The 27,753-nt window shown below is 45.4% G+C and overlaps 1 protein-coding gene across 6 annotated transcripts in view; it reads left to right on the forward strand.

Moving 5' to 3' along the window:
- The window catches only part of LOC137372061 (ferroportin-like), a 74,134-nt gene that overhangs the window by 14,580 nt on the left and 31,801 nt on the right, over positions 1 to 27,753 (forward strand). For 4 of the 6 annotated variants that reach the window (XR_010975356.1, XM_068035420.1, XM_068035421.1 and 1 more), the window contains exons 6-8: positions 10,210 to 10,333; positions 12,230 to 12,457; positions 15,675 to 16,394. Coding sequence is in view for 3 of the 6 variants with exons in the window: in XM_068035420.1 (XP_067891521.1) it covers positions 10,210 to 10,333; positions 12,230 to 12,457; positions 15,675 to 16,394 (1,072 nt within the window). In the remaining 3 variants the exon portion in view is untranslated. Of the gene's footprint in view, positions 1 to 10,209; positions 10,334 to 12,229; positions 12,458 to 15,674; positions 16,395 to 24,719; positions 24,892 to 26,592; positions 27,729 to 27,753 lie in introns of all 6 variants that reach the window. The other 2 variants (XR_010975354.1, XR_010975355.1) reach the window with 2 other exon arrangements.

The raw sequence follows: 27,753 nt of genomic DNA on the forward strand, positions 1-27,753 counted from the left end.
ATCCACCTAGCACTAATAAAAACTATTGCTCATCCTTCTTCAATACTTCTCCATGTCCCCTGCCTACCTGCAACATCATCTTCTGTGTCCTGGACGTTAAAAACATAAGGTGTACCTCTATATAATAACAAAAATCACTGATTGACAATTTCATCTTATGGATATAATTCCATAATGAGGGTCTAGGGTGGGAATAGTGAGAAGAGGGTTGTGGATTGCTGCTGAGAAAAGCGCTATAACTATTATTTATGTATTGCCTGGGAACTGGCTTTAAGTTATTTTTAAAGTGCTGAGTAAGCTCTTACTAAATGCAGTTAGTGCTTTAAAGAACTTCATTCTTAGTCAAAGTCAAATATGTAGTTTCATTTCCTGATGGATCAGTGAATAGAGGAAACATAAATATTTGGGGCAGGGTAGGAGCAGCAAGAGGTGACAGAAGAGGGAGGGGAAGACATGGGTTGGTGGAAGGGGTGGTGGTGACGAGGGAGGAAATCTGTAAGTCTTCATTAATTCTCCTTCCTCCCTTAAAAAAGAAAATGGCTTTCTCAGCATCAAAATAGGGAACCATCTGTTCTTTTAAAGGTCAGTAGCAGTCATGACCACAGAAAGCCTTTAAGCTAAAGCCTATTTCTAGTCATTGCAGGGAATGCAGATTTTTGCCTGTGGTGTAGGAATAAAAGGGCTGTACGGAAAGCAGGATGGTGGACAGTAGTGTTTCCCAAAGGTCAGTGTTGGGACCACTGCTTTTTTTGCTAAAAATAAATGATTTGGATCTGGGAATACAGAGTAGAATCTCAAAATTTGCCAATGACACCAAACATGGGGGTGTGGCAAACAGTGAGGATGATGTGACCCGCCTGCAACAGGACATACATGAAAGAGGTGCGTGGGCGGGAGGAAAAGACTGTCAGTGGGTGGTAGCAGCACAGATCGGGTAGGGTTATTAAAAGGTCACCTTGGGGGTTAAAAAGAAAATAATAGGCAGTTTGACAACAGGGCAGGAAGTAGAGAAAACCATTGAACATCAGGCCTGATTTTTTTTGTCGACCTGGAACAAAGTGCCAGTTGCCTTGAAGATGGAGCTGAGAGGATTTATTGGAAGTTACATTAAATATATCAGTACTTTTTTAAGTGTACAGAAATTGCTCACTCTACATAAGTCTTTTAGGGGGTCCAAGCACTATCCAGCCTCCTAAGGCCCTTAAATTTGAAATAGTGCCTTTCATAAACTCAGAACAGGCCAAAGCGGTTTACGGCTACTGAAGTATTTTGAAGGGTAGTCACTGTTGTAATGTAGGAAATGCAGCAGCCAGTTTTCCACACAGCAAGCTCTCTCAAGCAGCCATGTGATAATGGCCAGACAATCTGTTTTTTAGTAACGTTGGTTGTGGGATAAATATTGGCCAGGACACTAGAGAGGACTGCCCTACTCTTCTTCGAAATAGGTCAGTGAAATCTTTTATACCCACCGGAGGTGGAAGATGGGGCCTTGGTTTAACATCTAATTTGAAAGACAGCACTTCATGCAGACTGTGCAGAACTCCCTCAGTACTGCACTGGACTATCACCTAGATTATGTGTTCAAGTCTTTGGAGTGGAACTTGAGCCCAGAACCTTCTCAATCAGAGGCACACAGAAGATCTTACAGTGCTATTCAAATAAGAGCAGAGGAATTGACCTGGTTAGAATAACCGACCCTCCAGTATCGTCCTGAAGCCTCCAGGCATCGAAGATTAATCTCCATTTTCATCTGTGCTGTTCTCTTTTTCCTATTTCGTCTTCTGTCTGTTTCGTTCTTTTGTTTCTTGTTCTATTGGTGGGATGTGCAGATGCTGCCCAGTGGAAGATATGGGTAGTGTTGGGGATAGGGGTCCAGTTCAGGCTGAGAGTAGGTTTTTGATTGCAGAAGCTAGTGGTGCATCATGACACCCAAAGGCTGGTTTGGGGTGGTTGATGTAATGCCAGAGGGCCACAGGGTAGAAACATAAGGTTTCAGCTCTCTTGCAAGATGTCTTCCTCTGCAGTCCCACATGCACTGTCCTCTCTTGCACCTTTGCTGTGTGTACTCTCCTTTCAGCAACATGCTCACCACATGTTGTTGTGTCCCATTTCTGCCATCTCCTATTGCGTCTGACCTTTGGACACATCCTGTCTTCTCCCCCTCTTCACTGCTTCCTCTCCTCTACCTGTCTCTTTTCCATTAGCTTCTTTCTCTGTGATTCCTTTGCCTCTGTTTCCACCCATCTTCCTCAGCTGCCTGTCTCAGCCCTCACCAACAAGCATTGTTATCCTAAAGATATTCTCTCCCATCCCACTGGGGCTCTTTGGCTTCTCTTCATCCACTGGTTGAACTGGGGGCAGGAGCAACCAGGAAATTAGCAAAACTTGGGCCAGTTGGGAAGGACAGCAGGAGACCTCTGGGGGTTGGTTGGAAGTTGATCAACAGAAGATTGTGCTGAGGCAAAGCAAGAACAGCAGGAATCAGGGGTGGCACCAAAGGGAGAAGCTAGCAGGAAACGGGATGGTAGGAAGAAGCAGAGGCTTAAATACCTTAAAATGAAACTGTAAAGATAACCCATGGCTTTTCTTTTCCACTACAAATCATCTTCTTAAACTTCTCCCTCCCTGACTCCTCCACCCTCACCTCCAACAATAAGTGTGAGGAACTCACAAACCTTTTTGTCACTAAGATTGCGAACACCTGTTCAGCTGCATCTGCTACTTTCCTCCCCCTAGCCCAGCAGGCCAAGGTTCCCGCCTGCCATAGTCCTGAACTTGCATCTTTCTTCAATTCCTCTCCTATCTCTGGTCATGTCCTTTCCAAGCTCATTTTGTCCATGAGACTCAACTCCTGCTCCCTCAATCCTATTCCCAACAAACAGCTAATCACCAACATTCCTTCTAATTTTTTTGTTGTGCATGGCCTAGTCATTTACCTTTAACTTTTTTTGCGTAGCTGCACATGCATGGCTTCTTAAAAGGGATGACTTGTGCTCGGCCTGCGCGGTAACTTCCACAAGCCAGCTTAGAGGGAACATTGCTGACCATGCAGCTTCCTTCCTGGCCTCTCATATTAGCTGACATTTATTATACAGTTCCCCTTCCCCTTTCAGTCTCCGTCACTATCCCTCCACTCAAAAAAACGACCCTTGGCCCCTTTTTTTTCTCGCAAACTACTGTCCCAACTCCAAGCTCCCTTTTCTCTCCAAATGTCACCTTCCAAATCTGTGTCCATCTTACCCGCAATTCCATGTTTGAATCCCTCCAGACAGGTTTTTGGCCCAGCCTTAGCACTAAAATGGCGTTTATCAAAGGCACAAATGACTTTGGCAAGCTATACCTCCTCATCCTTCTCAAACAATCTGCAGCCTTTAGCATGGTTGACCGCACCAACCTCCTCCAATGTCTCCTCCATCATCCAGAAGGGTGGGACTGCCCTTGCCTGGTTCTGTAGTTATCCAGTCATAGACAGAGAATCACATGCAATGGCTTCTCTTCCATCTCCAGCACCATTACCTCTACCTTCTTGTGTTCTTGTTTTCCCACAAGGATATATTCTTGGCCCCTCCTATTTCTTATCTACATGCTGCCCCTTGACAATATCATTTGAAAATATAACACAGGTTCTACATGTACGCTGATGACAGCCAGTTCTACCTCTCCACAACCTCTCTGGATCCTCCATTCTTTCTGATTTGTCAGGCTATTTTTCTGACATCCAGTAGTGGATGACCAGAAACTTCCTGCAGCTAGATATTGGGAAAACAAAAGCCATTGTCTTTGGTCCTTGTCACTCCATTCCTTAGCCATTCACTCCATCGCTCTCCCTGGCGACTGAGGCTGAGTCAGATTGTTCGCAACCTTGGTGTCAAATTTGATCCCAAGATGAACATCCAACCACATATTCGCTCCATTACCAGGCACGTCTACTTCCGCCTACATTGCCCAACTCCTTCCTGCCTTAACTAATCTGCTGTTGACAATGTCATCCATGCCTTTGTTACCCCTAGAGTTGACTATTCCAATGCTCTTCTGGCTGGCCTCCCATTTTCCATCCCACATAAACTTAAGTTCATCCATAACTCTGATACACGCACCCATCGCCCCTGTGCTCACTGACCCCGTATGTTGGCTCCCAGTCCTGTAATGTCTCGATTTTAAAATTCTCAGTCTTGTTTCAAACCTCTCCATGGACTCACTTCTCCCTATGTCTAACCATCTCCAGCCCTTCAAGATCTCTGCGCTCCACTAATTTTGGCCTCTTGCGCATCCCTGATTTTAATCGCTCTACCAGTGGGCCGTCCCTGATGCTGCCCAGGCCCTATGCACTTGAATTCCCTCCCTAAACCTCTCTGCCTTGCTCTCCTCCTTTTAGACACTCCTTAAAACCTACCTCTTTACCCAAGCTTTTAATCAACTGTCCTTATCTCCTTAAGTGGTTCTGTGCCACATTTTGATTGGTAACAATCCTGTGAAGCCCCACAGGACATTTTACCAAGTCAAAAGCACTACATAAATGCAAGTTATTATTGTTAATCTAAAACTTACCCGTAGCCATTAAAATTATACTTTTAAAACTAAAATAGAAATTATGGTGCAATGAGGAATGTGTTTGGAGAAAGAAATGACCTCAATTGGATTTTGTGTGTCAAATATTATGCTGTATGAAACACAAAATTACAAATAATGTTTAGCACCTTTTGATGTCCCAAACATCCCAAAGCATTTCAGAAACTGAGATAATTTGAAGTGCACAGGATCCCATAACAATTATTTGAATGACAGTTGATCTGTTTCTCATGATGCCGATTAAAGAATGTTAGGTCAGACTCGTGGAGACCGATCTGCTCTTTTTTGAATAGTGCCTTTAGTATGCACCTGCAATTATAAATCAAACTATAATTTAACATCTTACCTGAAGGTTGACACTGAACAATCTTGAACTGCACAGGGGTGCCAACCTTAACTGTGTCCTGCAGGCAGTTTAAACCTGTGACTCTTTGAATCTGTAGCGAGAATGCTATCAGCTGAGCCATGCTAGAATATTTGGGAACATCATCTTATGGCCAGCTGTAAGTTTGATAGAATTAGAAATGAGCAATGTATAAATAGTCTGAAAATCTTTATCTGTTGTGCTGTGAAAGTTCTGCAATTTCAAATACAATAGTTCATCCCTTGAGGCATTCATGTAGGGAGTCGATACCAAATGTAGGTCAAGTGGGTTTAGGGAGGATAATTGGAAGACAGAGCAGAGGGGAGGGCACAGCTAAGAGAGGAGTAGGGGAGCAAGGAGGAGAGGTGAGCAGGAAGGGCTGGTAGATGGAGAGCAGGGAGGGTGAAGAGGAATGGAGAGAGGGGAAGCAGAGTAAAGGAAGGGAGGAGACAATGTTGAGCTAGTAATTCAAAGGAGAAGAGTTAGAACACACTGTCATTTTAATATTCCCATTATTTTCCTCTTCTCTCCTCCCGCTTTCTTATGTCCTCCTCTCCTCTCACCCCTCTCATCATACCCTCCTCTTCCTTTCTTCTCCCCTGCACTTTTTCCCTCTCACTTCCTCCCCTCCACTTCTCTTTCACCTCTTCTTGAAATTGAAATGGGGCTGGGGGGCTATTGAATACCCGCTCCATAAAGGAATTCTGATGTTGGATACCTGCTTACTAGTGTGACGGGGGTACGGGGGAGGTGGTGTTGTGAGCGATATTTGAAAGGAGCTAATAATGAGGTGGGGGCTGTTATGTAAAGAGGTTCTTATTGAGGAGGAGTAGGGGTAAGTAGGGAGAGCGGAAAGAGGGGGCAGAAGAAAGTAAAGGCGAGGAGGCAAAGTGAAGAGGGGTTGGGGAAAGAGGGGATGGAGGACAAAAAGATTGGGAGGAATAAAGAATTGGGGGTTGTGGAAGGTAAAATGGAAGGGAAGATGAGAGGGAGGAGAGCAGAAGAGAGTGGAAAGAGGAATGGGGTAGACGGGATTGAGGAACAGGGAAGTGGAATTGTAGGGCTGAATTATATGGGACCCCTGAGGCAGGGTCGGTGGGGGGGGGGGGAGGTCCATAGGATTGCAATGGGAGGCGGAAGACTCCCTCAGAATCACAGAATTTTAACAGCACAGATGGTGGCCATTCGGCCCATCCTGTCTGCACCGACTCTCCAAATGTGCCATTCCTCCCGCCTTCTCCCATAACCCTGTACATTCTTACTTTTCAGGTAACTAATTCTCTTCTAAATGTCTCGATTGAACCTGCCTCCACCGCACTCTCTGGCAGTGCGTTCCAGATCCTAACCACTCGCTGCGTGAAAAAGTTTTTCCTCCTGTCGTCATTACTTGTTTTGCCAATTACCTTAAATCTGTGCCCTCTTGTTCTTAATCCTTTCATGAGTGGGAACAGTTTCTCCCTATCTACTCTGTCCAGACCACTCGTGATTTTGAATACCTCTATCCAATCTCCTCTCAGCCTTCTCCAAGGAAAACAGTCCCAACTTCTCCAATCTATCTTCGTAAATGAAGTCCCTCATCCATGGAACCACTCTCATGAATCTTTTCTCCAGTCTCTCCAATAGCTTCAATTCCTTCCTAAGATGCGGCGCCCAGAACTGGATGAGGCCAAACTAGTGTCTTAAACAAGTTCAACATATCGTCCTTGCTCTTGTACTCTATGCCCCTATTAATAAAGCCCAGGATGCTGTATGCTTTATTGGCCACTCTTTCAACCTGTCCTGCCACCTTCAATGAATTATGCACATATGCACCCAGGTCTCTCTGTTCGTGCACCCTCTTTAGAGTTGTACCCTTTATTTTATATCGTCTCTCCATGTTCTTCCTACCAAAATGAATCACTTCACATTTCTCCACATTGAATGTCATCTGCCATCTGTCTGCCCATTTCAGCATCTTGTCTATGTCCTTTTGAAGTTCTGTACTAGCTAACCATTCACAATGCTTCCAAGTGTCTTCTCATCTGCAAATTTTGAAAGTGTGCCCTCTACACTAAGGTCTAAGTCATTAATATATATCAGGAAGAGCAAGGGTCCCAACATTGACCCCTGGGGAATTCCTCTACAAACCTTCCTCCAGCCTGAAAAACATCCATTAACCACTGCTCACTGTTTCCAGCCAATTTCATATCCATGTTGCTACTGCCCCTTTTAATCCATGAGCTATAACTTTGCTATATCAAATGCCTTTTGGAAGTCCATCTATACCACAACAACAGCATTGCCCTGATTAAACCCTCTCCCTGTTGTCTACTAACGGCCACTTAAGGGCCTCTTCCTCTTTCCTCCCCCCTCCACCCCCCCCCCCCCCCCCACCATGTAGGGAGGTTGCCCAGTAGTATGAGGTGCCCTTCCTGTTGACTTGGGTGGGGGTGGGGCCTCTTCTGTGGGCAATCTGTGTCCCACGGAGGACCCCCACAACTCCCTCGACCCCACCTTCCCCTGCACTACATGCCTACCCTTTGACCTCAACCACCCACCCCCCCTTTTCTGGACTTGGATGGCAACCCCGCTTCACCTTCCTGTGGTCCAGGTCTCCGGCGCTGGGTCTGGGTCTGGGTCCAGGTCCAAGGTGACGCTGTCAGTACTGCTGAGCTGCTGGCTTTGTGATTGGCCAACAGCTCTTGGGGTCGGGATCCCCGTCTTTAAAGGGGCGGGGATCCTGGCGCTGGACACCCAAGTGCCGGAACAAAGCAACATTGCACTGGGGTAGGTGTGGGGTTCTCAGAAAGGCTAAAATGGCGTTCCCCCCACCTTTTCGCCCCACCGGCACCACATAATCTAGTCCATAGAGAGGAGGATGAAAAGGGGAGATGAGAGTGCTAAGATAAAAGAGGGGAGGGACAGAAAAGGTGGGGTGAGGGAGGATGACTTGAGGTTAGGGGGAAAGAGGACAAAGGAAAAGCATGAGTGTGAACAAGGTAGAGGGGAAGTGAAAAGCAAACAGGGAGTAAGGGGAAAGAGGGAGTGGAAAGAGGGGAGTGAGGTGAGGGAAAAAGGAGAGAGAGAAGAGAGCTGGATGAGGAGTGAGGAGGGGAAAAGGAGAGGGGTGGGGAGTGGAGGGGATTGCGATGAAGGCGGGAAGGGAGAGGAGAGAAGAGTAGAGGGAGAAGAAGTGAAAGAGGGATTAGAATAGGGAGAGGATAATAAGGTAAGGGGAGAATGGAGGGTGAAGATGAAGGAGTGTGTTACGTGAGACTGGAAGCTGAAGAGAAGGAAGGAGAGAAGTCTAGACAGAGGGATGTGTATTGGAAGAGAACACAATGGGAGGGAAGAGAGGGAGGGGAATGGGATGAGTAATAGAGAAGAAAATGGAAAAGGCAGAGGAGTGGCAGAGAATGATGAGAGTGAGTGGTGAGAAGAAACAGATAAATAGGAAAAAGGAGGGGAAGAAGAACTGGAAGGAAATGGGAAGAGTACAAAAATAGTACTCAGGAGGGAGGTCAGAGCAGTTTGTGCATCACTGGAGGGTGCAAGATGTTCTGTAGGGGGTGAGGCTAGATTTTGTGGGACAGACTCCAAAATTTTGTTGAGTAGGTGGATTCGGGGAGGCCGGAATGTTCTTCAGCTGAGGACTGTTCTGTGGATTTGTGCTCTATTTTAGTTGAAGATGAATTTCCTTCTCAATGCAGGGAGGAAAGTCCTTGGTGTTGCTTAGTGGGGATTGGCTTAGACAGATGATAGTAATAGTGTTATACCTTTAGTTCCAAGTTTATCTGTTTCTTGTTGCAACATTAAACTGTATATCTTAATGCACATAAAGTTATGAAAGAAAACTTCATACTTTTGATAAGGTCAAAGTAAGAAAATTGCAAGAATAATAAAAGCAAAATACTGCAGATGCTGGAAATCTGAAACAAAAACAAGAAATGCTGGAATCACTCAGCAGGTCTGGCAGCATCTGTGGAAGGAGAAGCAGAGTTAACGTTTCGGGTCAGTGACCCTTCTTCGGAACCCTTCTCACCACTCACTCTCATCATTCTCTGCCACTCCTCTGCCTTTTCCATTTTCTTCTCTATTACTCATCCCATTCCCCTCCCTCTCTTCCCTCCCATTGTGTTCTCTTCCAATACACATCCCTCTGTCTAGACTTCTCTCCTCCCTTCTCTTCAGCTTCCGGTCTCACGTTCCGAAGAAGGGTCACTGACCCGAAACGTTAACTCTGCTTCTCTTTCCACAGATGCTGCCAGACCTGCTGAGTGATTCCAGCATTCCTTGTTTGTGTAAGAAAATTGCACCCTTTTTAGCATTTGGCTTATGATTAAAAATGACTAAGATTTCTACAATAAATGCCATGCTTGTAATACAATCACTATTTTAAAAACATTCGGAATAATAATTTGAAAGGTGGCTAGTGCCAGAGATGATCTATAAAAGCCTTTCGATTATTTCTGCAAATTCCTGGGAGAAACATAAGAAATAGGAGCTGGAGTAGGCCATTTGGCCCTTTAAGCCCACTCCGCCAATCAGTACAATCATGGCTGATCTTCAACATCTACTCTGCCTTCCTGCAGTATTCCTTTAGTATCCAAAAATCTATCGCACTATGTCTTGAATATATTTTATGACTGAGCATCCACAGCTCTCTGGGGTAGAGAATTCCAAACATCCACAACCCTTTGAGTGAAGAAATTTCTCCTCATCTCGGTCCTAAATAGCTGACCCCTTATTCTGAGACTGTGACCCCTAGTTCTAGATTCCCCAACTAGCAAAAACATCCTCCCAGTATCTACACTATCAAGCTCCTTAAGAATTCTATGTTTCAATGAGATCTTAGGAAAGTTTTGTTACTCCAAGTGCTTCTGTTCACCTAGCAGTAATTAGAAACCCAGTTGTTAGCCGAATGCAGGTTTGCTTTCTGGGGTACTGGTTCTGTCATTGCAGATAGCAAATGGTCTGGTCGTCTTGTATTCCATGACACCAGGTTACAGTACTGGCTGTCTCAAGAATGTGGTTGTGGTGCAAGTAGCAGACTATATGCTATTAAAGGAAACTCAGATATCTAAGTGTCTGCATGTCATATGTGAATGGCTGTCTTCAATATGAAAGGCAAACCAATATTCCTTTTGTAGAAGTGTTCTTTTTAAGAAATTGGACTTGTATAACTTGCCTATTTTCAAAATATTTTGTGGTTATATATGAGCATGAAACATTGTTTTGGACACAGTAGGCTGAATTTTCTTGACTCATTTTTAATCAGTTTACTTTTCATTTAACAGATTATTTGTTACACATTGGTGATTGCCATTGGTGTAATTGCAGACCTGGCTAGTACAGCTATGTCAATTGCAATTCAACGGGACTGGATTATAGTGGTTGCTGGAGGCAGTGACAAACTATCAAGTAACTATTACAGCTCTTTTGGAAAAAATTTCTTGGTTGAAAAACAGATATTTTTCACTTTGGTGGCATTGATAGTAATTACACAAAATTCTGCAAACCTTCTTGTGATATAGCATTTTCATTAAATTATACTGCTTTCATTATTGATTTTGTCTGTGTTGCTTCAGTAAGTGCGATAAATATTCTTGCATGCAGTCTTGAAATTCATTCAATTCGTCCATATTTGTGAACTGCACCTACACTACTCCACCGCCATCATCAGTACTCTGCTAATATTATACACCCCCTACTGCTACACACCTCCATTATCCCGTGCATTCTCACCTTTCCCTATTGCATATGTTTTCTCATGTCCCAGCATGTGCTCTCCCCTTGCCTGCATGCCCAGCAATCTTCTCTTCCCCACCCCCACCTGGCTACCTGTCTACCATGTGCTTCACCTTCCCACCATGGCTTTGACATGCATGCTCACATTGCCTTTGTGCATGCTCTTACTGTCTCATGAGTTTTTGCTCTCTGTGCCATTGTTCACCTGCTTACTCTTACTATCAGTAATGTTTTCACTCTCTCTCTCTTCTCCACCACCATATATAGTTAAAATTTACCAACAACCAATATGGATAATTCTTGATATTATAAATTTCCTGAAGGCACTTCTCCATGTGCCATGTTGGTTAGTTGCTATAGTATTCTATAAAGGAAACAAATAAGGATTCTGGTGTTTATTCTTCAACATATCACGTATTTATTCAATTGACATATCCATTTTCGAGTGAAAGTTATGAGTACATTTTACGTATTAGTGTCATTGAAACTATGTTGATGGTGTTTCAGTGTGAATTATTTTGCTTCTTTTGGAAAAAGAATTTCTCTATTATGGTTGGAGAAAAAGATTCACGTGTGTGTGAGTTGAGTCTGAGACATCATCAATGCCAAATTCTTAAAGGAAGTCCACTTCCATAATTCTTTGCCTTAGAAACCTGTATTTTACTGATAAAAGTGGAATATTCTTTCCATTTCTATTCAGGGAGGTTAAAGAAAAATAAAACTGAAAATACAAAATAAATATAGAGAATGCTGAAAAGCTTATCAGCATCTGTGAAGGTGCGCTAACATTTTGAGTACGGACTTTTTGTTGGAGTTGACAGAGGATCTCTACCCAAAACATTACTCTTGTCTTTTCTCTTTTTCAGTAACGTCAATTCTGGATCACTATCTACCTTTTTCATTCCAAAAATTTAGATTTTTTTTTGCCATCATTAAACCAATTCTAAATAAATTGAAATCTGCTGTTTGTTTTTTTCACAGTAGAAACTTTGTTTTAAGTAACATTTTGTTTGCTTTTAGATATATCGTAAATTAGCACATCCAATATACAGTGTTTGTCACCTTTTAAAATATTATAAGTTATAAGTCTTTCAAAGTACAGAGTGTGATAACTGAGTAAATACTGGCAATCTAAAATAAAAGCAGAAAGTGTTGGCAGTTTACAGCAGGTCAGTCAGCATCTGTAAAATGACAGGTTGTGGCATTTCAAATGTGTACCCATCAATAGACTGTTTAAGCAAATCTTACTGGTAGAGCAATTTTGTAGGAACATTTCAAATAGATTTAATAACAATGCTTTTAGTAGCCCAGTGCTGTCATAGATAAGGAAAGTCTTGTCTCTTTCTGCTTTGATATGAAAAGATGTTTAAGAGCAAATGTTAAATGCTGTCCTAGCCAGCAATGCCCACATCCCATGAATGAATTTAAAAAAAGTACGGTCCTAGATATCATTTAATATTTCTAGGAAGGATGAAATCTGAATTTTGTTGCTTACTAACATTAATGAGGGGGGAATACTGTACATACCCAAAGATTATTGAAACCAAGACATTGCTTTTTTTCTTATAGGCATGAATGCTGCATTGAGGCAAATTGATCTTCTCAGCAAACTGCTTTCACCAATGGCCGTGGGTCAGATTATGACATTCAGCTCCTCTGTGATTGCTTGTGGTTTTATAGCTTGTTGGAATTTGTTCTCTATGTGTTTTGAATATTTGTTGCTGCAGAAAATTTATAAAATGACTCCAGCACTAGCAAAAAAAGGTGATAACTACACCAAGGAGGAGGAAGTTTCAGGTATGACACATCACTTAAAGATGTTCCACTATACTGATTGTAACTAAAATTATTTTATAATCAATTATATTTGCAGACATTTTCTGTAGGATTAACTGCACTAAAAATATTACATTTAATCAGAAATAATGGTGTTATTTTAAAATCAGGTGCTGAATTGTTTAGGTAATATTTTATGGGGAAAAAATGTGTTTTCTCGCACTGATTGCTTGGTCAGTTGCCTAGTTACAGACTACCCGTGGTTGGAAGAGCCCAAATTCCTGTCTTATGGTATGCTTTAACACACTTTTATATTTGTAGTATATATTCAGTAATCCTACACTATGTTCTTAACCAAGAATTTTGCCAGTCCCTAATCAGGAATAGGAACTTGTTCCCTGTTATATGGAAGTGAATATCTTTGGGGTTCTCCCAATATTTTGCCATACTTTGGTAGAAGAAGGCCAGAAATCTATTTTTAGCCATTTATCTGTGAGTTATGCTGATTTTACATCAGAAAAAACACCCACTCTACACGCACTTCCTCATGTGCCAGTTTTTGCTGTCTCTTCACAAATACAGCTTGTAGTTTCCTTTCTGCATGTAATAGTTGCATATTTATCATTTCTGTATCATACTCTCCTCTTTTCCAAAACCACTTATTACTCCAGGATTATCTTGGAGGGCAAGGACACCTCAGGCTCCTTTTGTCCATGACCAATTGAATCCTTGAACTGGTCTCTCCACCATATTGGTCTCCATATAGTAAAAAGGATACAGATGCTTTAGAAAAAATGCAAAAAAATTACAAGGATAATACCAGAACTGAGAGGATGTAGCTATCAGGAAAACTGAACAGGTTGGGCCTTTTTTTTTATCCAGAAAATAAAAGGCTAAGAGATGACCTGATAGAGGTCATTAATATTAGGAAGTGTTTTAATGGGGTAGACGTAGAGAAGATCTTTTCATTTTGGGGGAAGGCCAAAACTAGGAGCCATAAATGTAAGATAGCCATTAATAAATCCAATAAGTAATTAAGGAGAAATGTTGGTGAAAATGTGGAGCTTTCTACCACATAGAGTGGTTGAGGTGAATGGGATAGGTGCATTTAAGGGGAAGCTAGTTAAATACATGAGGGAGAAAGTATCTCACCTACTTCCACCCTCAGCTGTCTTGAAGATCATCTCTTGTATGAAACCCACCTCTTGCTCCCTGCATTCACTCGCCACTCTGGTTCCCTTCCTGGCCCCATTCTTGCTGCTATCTTTAATAGTTCCTTTTCCTCAGGCATCATTCTTCTTCCTTTCAAAACCACTTTTATCACCCTCTATGTCAAAACAATCTTTACTTGATCTATCCTCTCCAATTACGATTCCATTTGCAACCTCTCTTCACTCTCAGGTCCTCAACATGTCATTGAATCTTGCTTCTATGCCTATCGTTCCCAAATTCCCTATTTGAATCTTTCACTCCAGCTTCCCCACCTTTCAACAGTGAAAGTGCTCTAGCCAAGGTCAAAATGACAACATCTGGGACTGTGCTTCACTGTTCCTCCTTGATCATTCTGCATATTCAATATGGTTGACCACACCATCATTATCCAGTGCCTATTCTCCATTTTCCAGATCTATGGGGTTACTCTTGTGCTGTTCCATGCTTACCTAACATAAACAGCCAGTGCATCACCAGAAATGGCTTCTGTTCCTTTCTCTCTACCATCATCTCAAGATGCAACAGGATCTAACTTTGGGCCCTCTCTGTTATCTACATTCTGCCTCTCGCTGACACATTCAACAGTGTGGGGGTCAGCTTTCACAAGTCCCACCTCTGCCTCTTGACTACTTCTCTCAATGCCTTTGTGCTGTTGGACATTAAGTCTTGAATGAGTTTCATCAATCTTCAACTCAACATTGGGAAGACTGAAGCCATTGTCTTCTGTCCCTACCACAAACTCATCTTTGCCATGTATTCATGCGCTCCCGGCTACTCCAGCAGCTGAACCAGATTGTTTAGTTTAGTTTAGAGATACAGCACTGAAACAGACCCTTCGGCCCACCGAGTCTGTGCCGACCATCAACCACCCATTTATACTAATCCTACCCTAATTCCATATTCCTACCACATCCTCACCTGTCCCTATATTCCCCTACCACCTACCTATACTAAGGGCAATTTATAATGGCCAATTAACCTATCACCCTGCAAGTCTTTGGCGTGTGGGAGGAAACCGGAGCACCCGGAGGAAACCCACGCAGACACAGGGAGAACTTGCAAACTCCACACAGGCAGTACCCAGAATTGAACCCGGGTCGCTGGAGCTGTGAGGCTGCGGCGCTAACCACTGCGCCACTGTGCCGCCCCCATTGTCTTTAATCTGGAGATCCTGTTTAATTCTGAACTGAGCTTTAAACCCCACATTAAATTCATCACCAAGACTTTTCTTACACTTCCACAATGCTTGCCATCATCCCTCTGTAACTCCATCCTTCATGATTTTCAGCTTGTCCAAAACTGTCCATGTATTCTGTCCTACACTAAATCTCACTCCCCCATTACTCCAGTATATGCTGATTTACAATGGTTCTCAGTCCTCAATGTGTTAACTTCAAAACTTTTGTCTGTAAATTCCTCCATGGCCTTGTCCCACCCTCTATAATTTGTGCTAGCACTGTCCTAAGAGCATAGCAACAGGAGTAGGCCATTCTGCCCCTTGAGCCTTTTCCACCATTCAGTTAGATTATGGCTGATCAGTACCTCAACTCCATTAACCCATCTTTGACCCATATCCTTTAATATCCTTACCTAATAAAAAAAATCTAAAGATCTGTCTTGTAAGCATCACTTGACCCAGCATCCACAACCTTTTCAGGTAGAGAGTTCCAGATTTTCTCCTATCCTTAGTGTGAATGCTTCCTGATTTCACTCTTGAATGGCCTGGCTCTAATTTGTTCTGGATTCCCTCACCAGAGGAAATACAGATTCCACTGATGCCTCTCTGAAGTGTTATGGCCAAGAACGGGAAAGTACACTGGAAAATTGTGGGTATAAATAAACCCATAGTCAACCATTCTGCGACAAAGGACATTTAAACATTATTGCACTGTGATGACTTTAGTCTTAATTGTTTTTACATTTAACACTTTTCAAATGATCTTGTGTAAAACTGCTTTATTTTTGCACTTCCTCAATTTTTCAGAACATTCTTCTGACTTGCATCTTGTCCTTTGTGCTGTTTCAGAAGGAAATCAAACTGCTTTTAAAGACCATAAAACGACTTCTCCTACAGTTTCGGTTGAAGGTGAGCTGATTAACAACAATTCTGCAAATCAAAATCGCAAGGAAACTGGCTGTATTAAAGGCTTCCTGGTTTCTGGAATTAAGACATTCCGAGATGGCTGGATTATTTATTATAGACAACCAATGTTTCTCGCTGCATTGGGTCTTTCATTTCTTTACATGACAGTACTGGGATTTGATGGAATTACGACCGGATATGCCTATGCACAAGGAATAAGCAGTTCTGTGCTCAGCATCATGGTGGCATTGTCTGCTCTCATGGGACTAATAGGAACTATGTTTTTCACCATATTGAGAAAATATTTTGGCCTTATTCACACTGGATGTTTCTCAAGTATTGTGCAAATTACTTGCCTTACACTTTGCATTGCATCTGTATTTGCTCCTGGAAGCCCACTTGATTTGAGTGTACCCCTTTATTCAAGGGCACCAGATCAGCTTGAAACCCATATAACTGGTGTTTATCCTACTGATGGTTCTAATGCGTCTTTTACCAAACCACCTGCGTCTTTTACCAAACCACCACGACAGTCCTCTGTCAGAAAGTTTGATCACTATGATATGACTTCACAACTGACGACAAATCTGACAAATGCCACAGAAATAAAGGAGTATATTTCGATAGCATTATATTTTGCTGGTGCTGTTTCTGCAAGAGTCGGTAGGTAATACTAAGAAAGTAGTTTGATAAAGCTTTATATGCATATCACAACATGAAAGTGATATGCACTTAGGCACATCAGGTAGGTACAATGTAATAAATCATGTGTAGGATAATTGCGTTGTGATAAAATAAGTGTTACAAATCCTCTTTAACTTACGAAAACATTTCCAGAAAAATGTGTAATATAAATATGTATCTTAATCCGTTTATCCCAGTATAATCAGAAAATAAGGATTGTGTACATATACATAAACATATGTATCTGTCAAACCTGTTATCTGTTTTGATGTTTGCAATTTAAACAGGTACCATCACAGATTAATTAGGCTTCTAACCATAGAATAAGGCAGAGGATATTTACATGCAGAAGCTAAATGAAACATGTTTTTTTTTAAACTGGTCATAAACTTGGGTTGATATTTTTGCAGCTATGATTATCCAGGGATTAGACTTAAAGGTACAGGTTTAGTGTATTGGCAATGTCAAGAAAGTTGTTATCTGCTAAAGACCGGCTACCCAATCCGAACCCGACGGGGCCTGACGACATGTCGGGTTAGTGTCGAGTCGGGTTAGGGTGCACTTCCGGGTCCGGCATTCGGGCTTGGGTCGGGCTGGGTCGGACACACTCTATCACAGGTAAGTGGCTCCAATGTTAATTTAATTTTTGGACGACAAAGGTTGTTTTGTTACAGTTATTTTAAGCTTGTGTAGATCAGCAACAAAGTGAAAAACGAAAGGTAAGTTAACTGATGGTCAGGTTGGGCACGGGAAAAAATGGTAGGACTCTGGTCGGTTTTTTTTTTGCAGACCCAAGCAGGCCTTTATTACTTGTATCTAAAATCAAATCTGTTTTGTAGCATATAACGAATCAACCGTGGCGCTGCTCATGGTAGTTCAGAGGATGTATTGCTTTAGAAGAGGATTGTCCAACCTTTCGTGTGGGGGCCCACATTACAATTTTTATCATAAATCGGGGCCGGTGAGACTATTTCAGAAAGATAAAGGCATTAATAAGTTATCTTACTATTAACCAAAACAACTGAGCAGATTAATATACGACTCACTTTCTCTTCACTATGTTGAAAACGGATTTAATGAGATGCAGGGCACTTTTTTGCTTGCGTAAGTAATCAGTGATTGCCCACACAGTTGTAGCGATGTGGAGTATTCCAGATGTCCATCTGTCGGGAGGCCTTCCCTCTCTCTCTGGGCCTCCCCTCTCTCATCCCTCTACTGCGCTCTCTCCCTACCCCTCCTCACTCCCTACCCCTCCTCACTCTCCCTTCACCCCCCTCCGACCCTCTCCCTTCCCCCCCCCCGACCCTCTCCCTTCCCCCCCCCGACCCTCTCCCTTCCCCCCCCCCGACCCTCTCCCTTCCCCCCCCCGACCCTCTCCCTTCCCCCCCCCGACCCTCTCCCTTCCCCCCCCCGACCCTCTCCCTTCCCCCCCCGACCCTCTCCCTTCACCCCCCCCGACCCTCTCCCTTCACCCCCCCCGACCCTCTCCCTTCACCCCCCCCCGACCCTCTCCCTTCCCCCCCCGACCCTCTCCCTTCCCCCCCCCGACCCTCTCCCTTCCCCCCCCCCGACCCTCTCCCTTCCCCCCCCCCGACCCTCTCCCTTCCCCCCCCCCGACCCTCTCCCTTCCCCCCCCGACCCTCTCCCTTCCCCCCCCGACCCTCTCCCTTCCCCCCCCGACCCTCTCCCTTCCCCACCCCCGACCCTCTCCCTTCCCCACCCCCGACCCTCTCCCTTCCCCACCCCCGACCCTCTCCCTTCCCCACCCCCGACCCTCTCCCTTCCCCACCCCCGACCCTCTCCCTTCCCCCCCCGACCCTCTCCCTTCCCCCCCCGACCCTCTCCCTTCCCCCCCCGACCCTCTCCCCTTCCCCCCCCGACCCTCTCCCCTTCCCCCCCGACCCTCTCCTCCCCCCCCCCGACTCTCCTCCTCCCCCCCCGACCCTTTCCTCCTCCCCCCCCGACCCTCTCCTCCTCCCCCCCCGACCCTCTCCTCCTCCCCCCCCGACCCTCTCCTCCTCCCCCCCCGACCCTCTCCTCCTCCCCCCCCGACTCTCCTCCTCCCCCCCCCGACTCTCCTCTTCCCCCCCCGACTCTCCTCCTCCCCCCCCCGACTCTCCTCCTCCCCCCCCGACTCTCCTCCTCCCCCCCCGACTCTCCTCCTCCCCCCCCGACTCTCCTCCTCCCCCCCGACTCTCCTCCTCCCCCCCCGACTCTCCTCCTCCCCCCCCCGACTCTCCTCCTCCCCCCCCCGACTCTCCTCCTCCCCCCCCCGACTCTCCTCCTCCCCCCCCCGACTCTCCTCCTCCCCCCCCCGACTCTCCTCCTCCCCCCCCCGACTCTCCTCCTCCCCCCCCCGACTCTCCTCCTCCCCCCCCCCGACTCTCCTCCTCCCCCCCCGACTCTCCTCCTCCCCCCCCGACTCTCCTCCTCCCCCCCCGACTCTCCTCCTCCCCCCCCGACTCTCCTCCTCCCCCCCCGACTCTCCTCCTCCCCCCCCGACTCTCCTCCTCCCCCCCCGACTCCTCCTCCCCCCCCGACCTCCTCCCCCCCCGACTCTCCTCCTCCCCCCCCCCGACTCTCCTCCTCCCCCCCGACTCTCCTCCTCCTCCCCCCCGACTCTCCTCCTCCTCCCCCCCGACTCTCCTCCTCCTCCCCCCCGACTCTCCTCCTCCTCCCCCCCGACTCTCCTCCTCCTCCCCCCCGACTCTCCTCCTCCTCCCCCCCGACTCTCCTCCTCCTCCCCCCCGACTCTCCTCCTCCTCCCCCCCGACTCTCCTCCTCCTCCCCCCCGACTCTCCTCCTCCTCCCCCCCGACTCTCCTCCTCCTCCCCCCCGACTCTCCTCCTCCTCCCCCCCGACTCTCCTCCTCCTCCCCCCCGACTCTCCTCCTCCTCCCCCCCGACTCTCCTCCTCCCCCCCCCCGACTCACCTCCTCCCCCCCCCGACTCTCCTCCTCCCCCCCCCCCCCGACTCTCCTCCTCCCCCCCCCCCGACTCTCCTCCTCCCCCCCCCGACTCTCCTCCTCCCCCCCCCGACTCTCCTCCCCCCCCCCGACTCTCCTCCCCCCCCCGACTCTCCTCCTCCCCCCCCGACTCTCCTCCTCCCCCCCCGACTCTCCTCCTCCCCCCCCGACTCTCCTCCTCCCCCCCCCGACTCTCCTCCTCCCCCCCCGACTCTCCTCCTCCCCCCCCCGACTCTCCTCCTCCCCCCCCGACTCTCCTCCTCCCCCCCCCGACTCTCCTCCTCCCCCCCCCGACTCTCCTCCTCCCCCCCCCGACTCTCCTCCTCCCCCCCCCGACTCTCCTCCTCCCCCCCCCGACTCTCCTCCTCCCCCCCCCGACTCCTCCTCCCCCCCCCGACTCCTCCTCCCCCCCCCGACTCCTCCTCCCCCCCCGACTCCTCCTCCCCCCCCGACTCCTCCTCCCCCCCCCGACTCTCCTCCTCCCCCCCCCGACTCTCCTCCTCCCCCCCCGACTCTCCTCCTCCCCCCCCCGACTCTCCTCCTCCCCCCCCCGACTCTCCTCCTCCCCCCCCCCGACTCTCCTCCTCCCCCCCCCCGACTCTCCTCCTCCCCCCCCCGACTCTCCTCCTCCCCCCCCCCGACTCTCCTCCTCCCCCCCCCGACTCTCCTCCTCCCCCCCCCGACTCTCCTCCCCCCCCCCGACTGAACTGATTACTCCACATTTCCATTTCCACCTACCCTCGATAATCTTCCACCCCTTTGCTTACCAAGAACTTCTACCACTGCCTTAAAAATATTCAAAGACTCTGCTTTCACCGCCTTTTGAGGAAGAGAATTCTAAAGACTCATGACCCTATGAGAGAAAAAATTTCTCCTCATCTCTGTCTTAAATGGGCGATCCCTTATTTTTGAACAGTGACCCCTAGTTCTAGATTCTCCAACAAGGGGAAACATCCTTTCCACATCCACCTTGTCAAAACCCCTCAGGATCCTGTATGTTTCAATCAAGTCGTCTCTTACTCTTCTAAATTCCAGTGGATACAAGTCTAGCCTGTCCAATCTTTCCTTGTAAGACAGCCTGCCCATTCCAGGTATTAGTGTTGAAAATATTCTATGTACATTCACATTCTTCCTTAAATAAGGAGACTAGTACTGTACACAGTACTCCAGATGTGGTCTCAACAATGCCCTGTATAACTGAAGCATAACCGTCCTACTTTTATATTCAATTCCCCTTGCGATAAACGATAACATTCTATTAGCTTTCCTAATTACGTGCTGTACCTGTATACTAATCTTTTGTGATTCATGCACTAGGATACCCAGATCCCTTTTCAACTCGGAACTCTCCAATCTCTCACCATTTAGATAATATGCTTTTTTATTTTTCCTGCCAAAGTGGACAATTTCACACTTTCCTACATTATACTCCATTTGCCAGGTCTTGTCCACTCACTTAACCTATCTATATCCCTTTGTAGCCTCCTTATGTCCTCTTCACAAGTTATTTTCCTACCTATCTTTGTGTCATCAACAAATTTAGCAACCATACCTTCGGTCCCTTCATCTAAGTAATTTATATAAATTGTAAAAAGTTGAGGCCCCAGCACAGATCCCTGTGGCACACCACTCATTACATCTTGCCAACCAGAAAATGACCCATTTATGCCAACTGTCTGTTTCCTGTTAGCTAGCCAATCTTCTATCCATGCCAATATGTTACCCCCTACACCATGAGCTTTTATTTTCCGCAATAACCTTTGATGTGGCACCTTATCAAATGCTTTCTGGAAATCTAAGTACAATACATCCACCAGTTCCCCTTTATTCACTGCAGATGTAACTCCCTCAAAGAACTCCAATAAATTGGTTAAACATGATTTTCCTTTCACGAAACTATGTTGACTCTGCCTGATTACCTTGATTTTTTTTCTAAATGCCCTGCTATAACGTCTTTAATAATAGCTTCTAATATTTTCCCTAAGACAGATGTTAAGCTAACTGGCCTGTAGTTTCCTGCTTTCTGTCTCCCTCCCTTTTTAAATAAAGGAGTTACATTCGCTATTTTCCAATCTAACGGAACCTTCCCCAAATCTAGGGAATTTTGGAAAATTAAAACTAATGCATCAACTATCTCACTAACCACTTCTTTTAACACCTTAGGATAAAGTCCATCAGGACCCGGGAACTTGTCAGCCCACAGCTGCAGCAATTTGTTCAGTACCACTTCCCTAGTGATTGTTATTTTCTTGAGTTCCTCCCTCCCATTTTCTGCCTTACATCTAATACTGGGATGTTACTTGTATCCTCAATAGTGAGACTGATGCAAAATATCTGTTCAATTCATCTTCCATATCCTTTATTATCCATTGTTAATTCCCCAGACTCACTTTCTGTAGGACCAACGCTCACTTTGTTACCTTTTCTTTTTTAAATATCTACAGAAACTCTTACTATCTGTCTTTATATTTCTAGCTAGCTTTCTCTCGTACTCTGATTTTACCTTCCTTATCAATCTTTTAGTCGTTCTTTGCTGTTTTCTATATTCTGTCCAATCTTCTGACCTGCTCCCAGCTTTGCGCAATTATAGGCTTTTTCTTTAAGTTTGATACTGTCTTTAATTGTTTTAGTTAACCACGGATGGCGGGTCCCACCCTTGGAATTTTTCTTTCTCGTTGAAATGTATCTATTCTGAAATATCCCCTTAAATGTCTGCCACTGCATCTCTATTGACCTATCCCTTAACCTGATTGTCCAGTTCATTTTAGCTAGCTCTGCTTTCATGCCTCATAATTGCCCTTATTTAAGTTTAAAATACTAGTCTTAGACCCACACTTCTCTCCCTCAAACTGAATGTAAAATTCAATCATATTATGATCACTGCAACCTAGGGGCGCCTTAACTATGAGGTAATTAATTAATCCTATCTCGTTGCACAATACCAGGTCTAGTCTAGCCTGCTCTCTGGTTGGCTGTAGAACGTATTGTCCAAGAAATTGTTGCAAAAACATTCTATGTACTCCTCATCTAGGCTACCTCTGCCCACCTGATTTTTAAAAGTTTTGAATCCCTTTCCTTTTAACTTACGACGTTGGACAGCACAATAATGATTTATGATTGGATTAAGATCAAAGCTGAAACAAAAATAAATGAACAGTTAAACATATGAAATTTTTATCACAAACAAATTTGACATTCCACAAATATAAAAGTTAGCCAATAGTGAGGCTGTTTGACAATAATTATGAAATTAGTGCACTGTTGAAAACCCAGTTACACCTTATTTAACAAGATGTAACTTTTTCAATGGTTTTTATGGCGACACTAATGGCGTAAGAGTGTAAATTCTTATCAGTTCATAGATTTCCCATTGATTGCAGTCTGGGGTGGGGACTGCAACAGCACACCCAATGTAGAAGCATAGAATCACTAACAACAGCTTCTTGATTTCCATGTTTTTCTGCGTGCAGATCCCTGAGGTTTGCTATCTGTTTCAGTTGAGTACTGATGGCAAACACCAAAAGGTCATCATCATTTCCACAGCAAAATCCGGGCTGATAGTAAAGGCTCGCTACCTGACCCAAACTCGACGGGACCCGACGACATGTTTTGTTTAGTTTTGTATAGTTTAGTTTAGTTTAGAGATACAGCACTGAAACAGGCCCTTCGGCCCACCGAGTCTGTGCCGACCATCAACCATCCATTTATACTAATCCTACACAAATTCCATATTCCTACCACATCCTCACCTGTCCCTATATTTCCCTACCACCTACCTATACTAGGGGCAATTTATAATGGCCAATTTACCTATCAACCTGCAAGTCTTTGGCATGTGTCGTGTTCGGGTCAGGTCACCAGCCTTTACTATCAGTCCGGATTTTGCTGTGGAAATGACGATGAAACTTTTGGTGTTTGCCATCAGTACTCCACTGAAATTGACAGCAAACTTCAGGAATCTGCACTCATGCAGAAAAACATGGAAATCACACTCCTAATTTGTGCCATGTGTCGGGTTCAGGTCGGGTCAGGTCGCACTTCTGGGTCCAGCATTCGGGCTCGGGTCGGGCCGGGTCGAACACGCTCCATCACATCCTCAGGTAGGTGGCTACACTGTTAATTTACTTTTTGGGCTTGAAAGGTGGTTTTTTTTACAGTTAATTTAAGCTTGTGCAGATTAGCAATAAAGTGAAAAACAGAAGGTAAGTTAACTGATGGTCGGGTCGGGCACGGGAAAAAGTGGAAGACTCTGGCCGGGTTGAACTCTGGGGGGTTGGATGTGGTTCTGTTGGTCTCGGGTCGGGTTTAATTTGCAGACCCGAGCTGTCCTTTAGCTGATAGGTTTTAAAAAAAACTTTGAACTTGTGTGCAGTTGCAAGCTTTGGCCATTGAGTGGTACTGTTAACAGTGTGGCCCTTGATTCCTGACATCATATTTTCTATTGCAGTAAGTTTTACCACTTATTTTATCCTTTATTCTATTTCTATTTTATCTTTTACTCTTGCTGTTGTTTAACACTGTAATTTTTTTTCTTTGTTGGGCTTTTGCCCCCACAAACTATTCAAGCAACAGCCTGACAGAGTCGTACTCCCCAAATCCTACCTGACAGTCAATGTCCCAGACTCATCCATTACCATCTCTGGGTATGTCTTGTCTCACTGGCAGGACAGGCCCACTGGTGGTATACAGTCGAGTGGGATGGCCCTAGGAGTCCTCAACATTGACACTGAACCCCATGAAGTCTCAAGACATCAGGTCAAACATGGGCATGGAAACCTTCTGCTGATTACGACCTACTGTCCTCCCTCAGCTGATGAATCAGCGCTCCTCCATTTTGAACACCAATTGGAAGAAACACAGAGTAGCACGGGCACAGAATGTACTCTGTATGGGGAATTTCAGTGTCCATCAGCAAGAGTGACGTGGTAGCATCACTTCTGATTGAGCTGGCCAAGTCTTGAAGGACATGTCTGCAGGTGGTGAGAGATCCAACAAGAGAGAAAAATCTACTTGACCTCATCATCACCAATCTACCTGTCGCAGATGCATCTGGCCGTGACAGTATTGGTAAGAATCACCACCGCACAATTCTTGTGGAAACAAAGTCCAGACTTCACACTGAGCACAACCTCCATTGTGTTGTGTGGCACTACTAGTCTTCACACTGAGGACAGCCTCCAATCTATTGTTTGGTACTGCCACCATGCGAAATGGAATTGATTCATAAGAGAACTAGCTGCTCAAAACTGGGCATCCATGAGGCACTGTGAGCCATCAATAGCAGCAGAATTGTATTCCACCACAATCATGGCCTGACATATCTCTCACTCTACCATTAGCATCAAGGCAGGGGACCAACTCTGATTCAATGAGGAGTGTAGGAGAGCATGCCAGAGCAGCACCAGGCATATCTAAAAATGAGGTACCAATCTGGTGAAACTACAACACAGGACTACGTGCAGTCTAAACAGCAGAAGGAGCACGTGATAAAGCTGAGTGATCTCACATGTGGTGAGTAACATACTTCTGACTCCCCAAAGCCTGTCCACAAGGCACAAGTTAGGTTTGTGATTGAATACTCCCCACTTGTCTTGTTAAGTGCAGCTCCAACAACATTCGAGAAACTCTCCACCATCCAGGACAAAGTAGCCCACTTGATTGGCACCCCATCCACCACCTTAAACATTCACTCCCTCTATTGCCAGTGCACAGTGGCAGCAATGTATGCCATCTCCTTCTGTTGGGACTGGTTTAAGCAAACTGGCATCCAGAACAATAAATTTGAACAGAAATATCTGATTCGCTGATTCTCAAACTTCTTGAGCTTTTTTCTCTTTTGCTTTTTTCCTCTTCAACAATGTTCTTTTCAATCTGTTTCCTAAGCATTGGAGTTGGCATGTGGGGAGCAGCATGGGAAAGATGAGGGAGCTGAGCAGAAGTGGCAGTGAGCCAGCGTCAGAGCCTCTTTTTTTTAAAAGAGGCAGGGCTAAAAAAACAAAAGGAGAGCTGAACCTTTAAAAAGTGAGTGTGTGATGTTGAGGATGGGTGGCGGGGGGTTGTGGTGATGGAAGTGGGGAGTTGGTGGGGGGCGAGAGCAGGCAATTGACATATCACGCCTGCTAAACATTGGTTAGGATTGTCCTGACAATTTGGCTGATTATTTATATTTTGCTGCCAATCAACAAAATTTCTAGAAGTTGTATGCGCATGTTCATGCTGGGAGCTGGAGGTGGACCCTGCTAGCTTGAGTCTTTTGTACTGACCAGGATGAGTCACAGAACCTGCATGAGCTCATAGATCAGTTTTCTCATACAGATCTGTGATGCAAAACTCTTGACTCCTCATTTGTTAATGTTTTATGAATATCCTGTTCAATAAATGTGAAATTTGAGCCAATCAGCTAGCAGTGTAGTACAGATAGCCTGACAGATAGGAAATATAGCATGACAGAGAAATGCATGCAATATTGCTGATGTTGTAATATTGTTGTAGACATACTAGTTAATCTCCTGTGGCATAACTCATGGTAAATTGAAGTATATGATTTCTGTGTCTGTCTCATCACTTTCGTGGCTCAATGTCAGATTTTGTTTGCTAATACTCCTGCGAAGCACCATGTGACTATTTACTACGTTAAAGGCACTACATAAATGCAAGTTTTTGTGTCGTCGTCTTGAGTTTAATAAATTTTAGGAACAGGGTCTGCTTAAATCCTTTAAGTATTTGCAGGTTGTGCGTGTAAATGGCAAATGAATTTCAATATAGATGTGAGATGGTGCATTTTGGTGAGAGAAATAAGGAGGCCACAAACTCCTTGGAAAATAAAAGTCTAAATGCATAGAGGAGCAAAGAGATCTCTGAGTATAGATTAACACATCACTGGAAGTTGCAGTGCAGGCTAACAAGGCCAGATAAATGCAAACAAAGCACTGAGATTCATTTCTAGAGGAATAGAATTGAAAAGCAGTGACGTTGTGTTAAAACTTATTTAGAACCTTGGTTAAACCACAGTTGGAGTACTGTGTGGCGTTCTGGGTCCTCACACTACACAAAAGGATATAGATATAGAGGTACTGGAGAAGGTGCAAAAAGATTTGCAAGCTGATGCCAGAACTGAGAGGTTATAACTTTCAGGAAAGACTGAACAAGCTGGGGCTAGAAAAGAGCAGCCTGAGCAGTTGTTAATTGTATATTCATTGTGTTTAATTGTAGACAGGTGGTGGGCAGGAGGTGATGTGAGAGTGACTACCCTTGACATCACGGCAGCATTTGACCAAGTACGGCATTGAGGAGACCTAGCAAAACTGAAGCCAATAGGAATTGGGGAAAACTCTCCGCTGGTTGGAGTCATACCTAGCACAAAGGAAGATGGTTGTGGTTGTTGGAGGTCAATCATCTCAACTTCAGGACATCACTACAGGAGTTCCTCAAGGTAGTGTCCTAGGCCCATCCATCTTCAGCTGCTTCATCAATGACTTTCCTTCAATCATAAGGTCAGAAGTGGGGTTGTTCGCTGATGATTGCACAATGTTCAGCACCATTCGCAACTCCTCACATACTGAAGCAGTTTGTGTAGAAATGCAGCAAGACCTGGAAAATATCCAGGCTTGGGCTGATAAATGGCAAGTAACATTTGTGCCACACAAGTGCCAGGCAATGACCATCTCCAATAAGAGAGAAACTAACCATCTCCCTTTGACATTCAATGGCATTACAATTGCTGAATCCCCCAATATCAACATCCTGGGGGTTACCATTGACCAGAGACAGAACTGGAGTAGCTATATAAATACCGTGGCTACGAGAGGAGGTCAGAGACTGGGAATCCTGCGGCAAGCAACTCGCCTCCTGACTCCTCAAAGCCTGTCCAACGTCGACAAGGCACAAGTCAGGAGTGTGATGGAATACTCTCCACTTGTCTGGATGGGTGCAGCTCCAACAACACTCAAGAAGCTCGACACCATCCTGGACAAAGCAGCCCGCTTGACTGGTACCCCTTCCACAAAAATCCATTTCCTCCACCAGCGATGTACAGTGGCAGCAGTATGTACCATCTACAAGATGCACTGCAGAAACGCACCAAGGCTCCTTAGACAGCACCTTCCAAACCAGCGACCTCTACCATCGAGAAGGACAAGAGCAGCAGATGCATGGGAACACCACCACCTGCAAGTTCCCCTTCAAGCCACACACCATCCTGATTTGGAACTATATCGCCATTCCTTCAGTGTCGCAGGGTCAAAATCCTGGAACTCCCTTCCTAACAGCACTGTGGGTGTACCTACCCCGCATGGACTGCAGCGGTTCAAGAAGGTGGCTCACCACTACCTTCTCAAAGGCAATTAGAGGTGGGTAATAAATGCTGGCCTTGTC

Source organism: Heterodontus francisci, chromosome 7 (assembly GCF_036365525.1).
Source record: "Heterodontus francisci isolate sHetFra1 chromosome 7, sHetFra1.hap1, whole genome shotgun sequence".
In the NCBI taxonomy this organism is placed as follows: domain Eukaryota; kingdom Metazoa; phylum Chordata; class Chondrichthyes; order Heterodontiformes; family Heterodontidae; genus Heterodontus; species Heterodontus francisci.